Source organism: Convolutriloba macropyga, chromosome 8 (genome assembly GCF_964194025.1).
Source record: "Convolutriloba macropyga chromosome 8, txConMacr16.3, whole genome shotgun sequence".
NCBI lineage: Eukaryota > Metazoa > Xenacoelomorpha > Acoela > Convolutidae > Convolutriloba > Convolutriloba macropyga.
Window position 1 is genome coordinate 37,841,498 of NC_134475.1, and position 1,544 is coordinate 37,843,041.

Sequence of the window (1,544 nt, forward strand, 5' to 3'; positions counted from 1 at the left end):
TGTTGCATTTGTTGAAGAAGTCATCTAGAATTGAAGTTTTGAAGCTCTCGAAACATGAAGGTCAAAAGGTTGTTTACCACAACATAACCCGGCCTCCTTTAACGAGTTCAAATGAAAAGTATATTGAAGTCACTTGAGACCAATTGACACAAGACACTTCAGAGAAAGTTTTTGACGAGAAAATTGATTTCTCAAAATTTATTGTTGTTTGCCTTGTTGTCATCTTTGGAGCCGCAATCGTCATTGTCGTAGTCGTCATCATCATTCCCAAGGTCATTATCATCATCATCATGATTGCGGTCATCATTGACGTTACTGTCGTGAAGGTGAATGATTAACAATGAGCATGACAGACTTCATATTATTTATTGCTGATTTTTGTGACTTGAATATTGATTGCTCATTGTCTAGAGAACGCTTATCTTCTGGTATTGTTGTATTGAAATGGAATGTGCTGCTGACTTGTCAATCTTCATCCATTGAGTCATCTGCTGTCTTCCATTTGGGTAACTGAGATTCTGGTTTTTCCTTCTCCAATTGAACTACTTGGCTCACTGGTGGTATGTAGAGTCCTGTCTGAGTTCTAACTTGGACGACTCGCACTATGTTGTCATTTCCGTCGAAAATTTTTGTAACCCTTGCCAGTGGCCATAGCATTGGAGGCGTGTTGTCTTCATTGATAATAACAATGTCATTGACGGCGTACTGTTGCTTGTTGTCGCGCCATTTTTGTCTATGTTGTAGTGTTGTCAAGTAGTCCACTGACCATTTTTTCCAAAATTGTCTGACAATATTGTTGATGCTTATGAACCTTCTGTTTAGTGTCCGGTTGTCTTCTTGAGATGGCTCCGGCAAAGCTGTTAGGGGGCGACCAATAACAAAATGAGCGGGTGTTAGTGCTGAGGGCTCGTTGGCATCGCTAGAGGGGGCTGTCATTGGGCGAGAATTGAGGATGGCCTCAATTTGAGTGATCAAGGTTGTGAAAATCTCAAAAGACATCTTTGTTGTCCCCAGAGTCCTGTAAAAATGTCTCCTCGTGGACTTTATTGCTGCTTCCCAGAGACCTCCGAAGTGAGGCGTCCATGGAGGAATTGTCAACCAGTTTATCTGCTGTCCTGTACTTAAGGCATCTTCCAGTTCCTTAAGTTCTCTGTCCATTGATAACTTCCGAAACTCGATTTCTCCCCGAGTTCCAATGAAAGTCCTTGAGTTGTCACTATAAATAATTTCAGGTAGTCGACGTTGTGCTGTAAAACCTTTTATGGCGTGCAGACAGTCCTCTTTAGTCAACGTTGTCACTGTTTTCATTTGAGCGGACTTTGTGCTGAAATATACAAAAAGGGCAAAATACCTCTTCTTCAGTTTTCCGCTGCTGTCTTTTGTGGTGAAATGTGCACAGTAGTCCAAACCAGTGTGGATGAAAGCAAATGATGAAACAACACGTTCTGTTGTTAGATCTTCATTTGTGGTTGAAGAATCCTGGCGTCGTGGCAAATTTTTTTAGCAGCTGATAGTCCTCCGGGTACCAGATTGTTTGTCGAAGA

At 41.6% G+C, this 1,544-nt stretch overlaps 1 protein-coding gene across 1 annotated transcript; it reads right to left on the bottom strand.

Moving 5' to 3' along the window:
* Positions 1–465: 465 nt before the first annotated feature.
* On the bottom strand, positions 466–1,308 carry LOC142345044 (uncharacterized). The gene has a single exon (XM_075397127.1). The coding sequence runs from the start codon at positions 1,306–1,308 to the stop codon at positions 466–468; it is 843 nt and encodes a 280-aa protein (XP_075253242.1).
* Between the last annotated feature and the right edge of the window lie 236 nt (positions 1,309–1,544).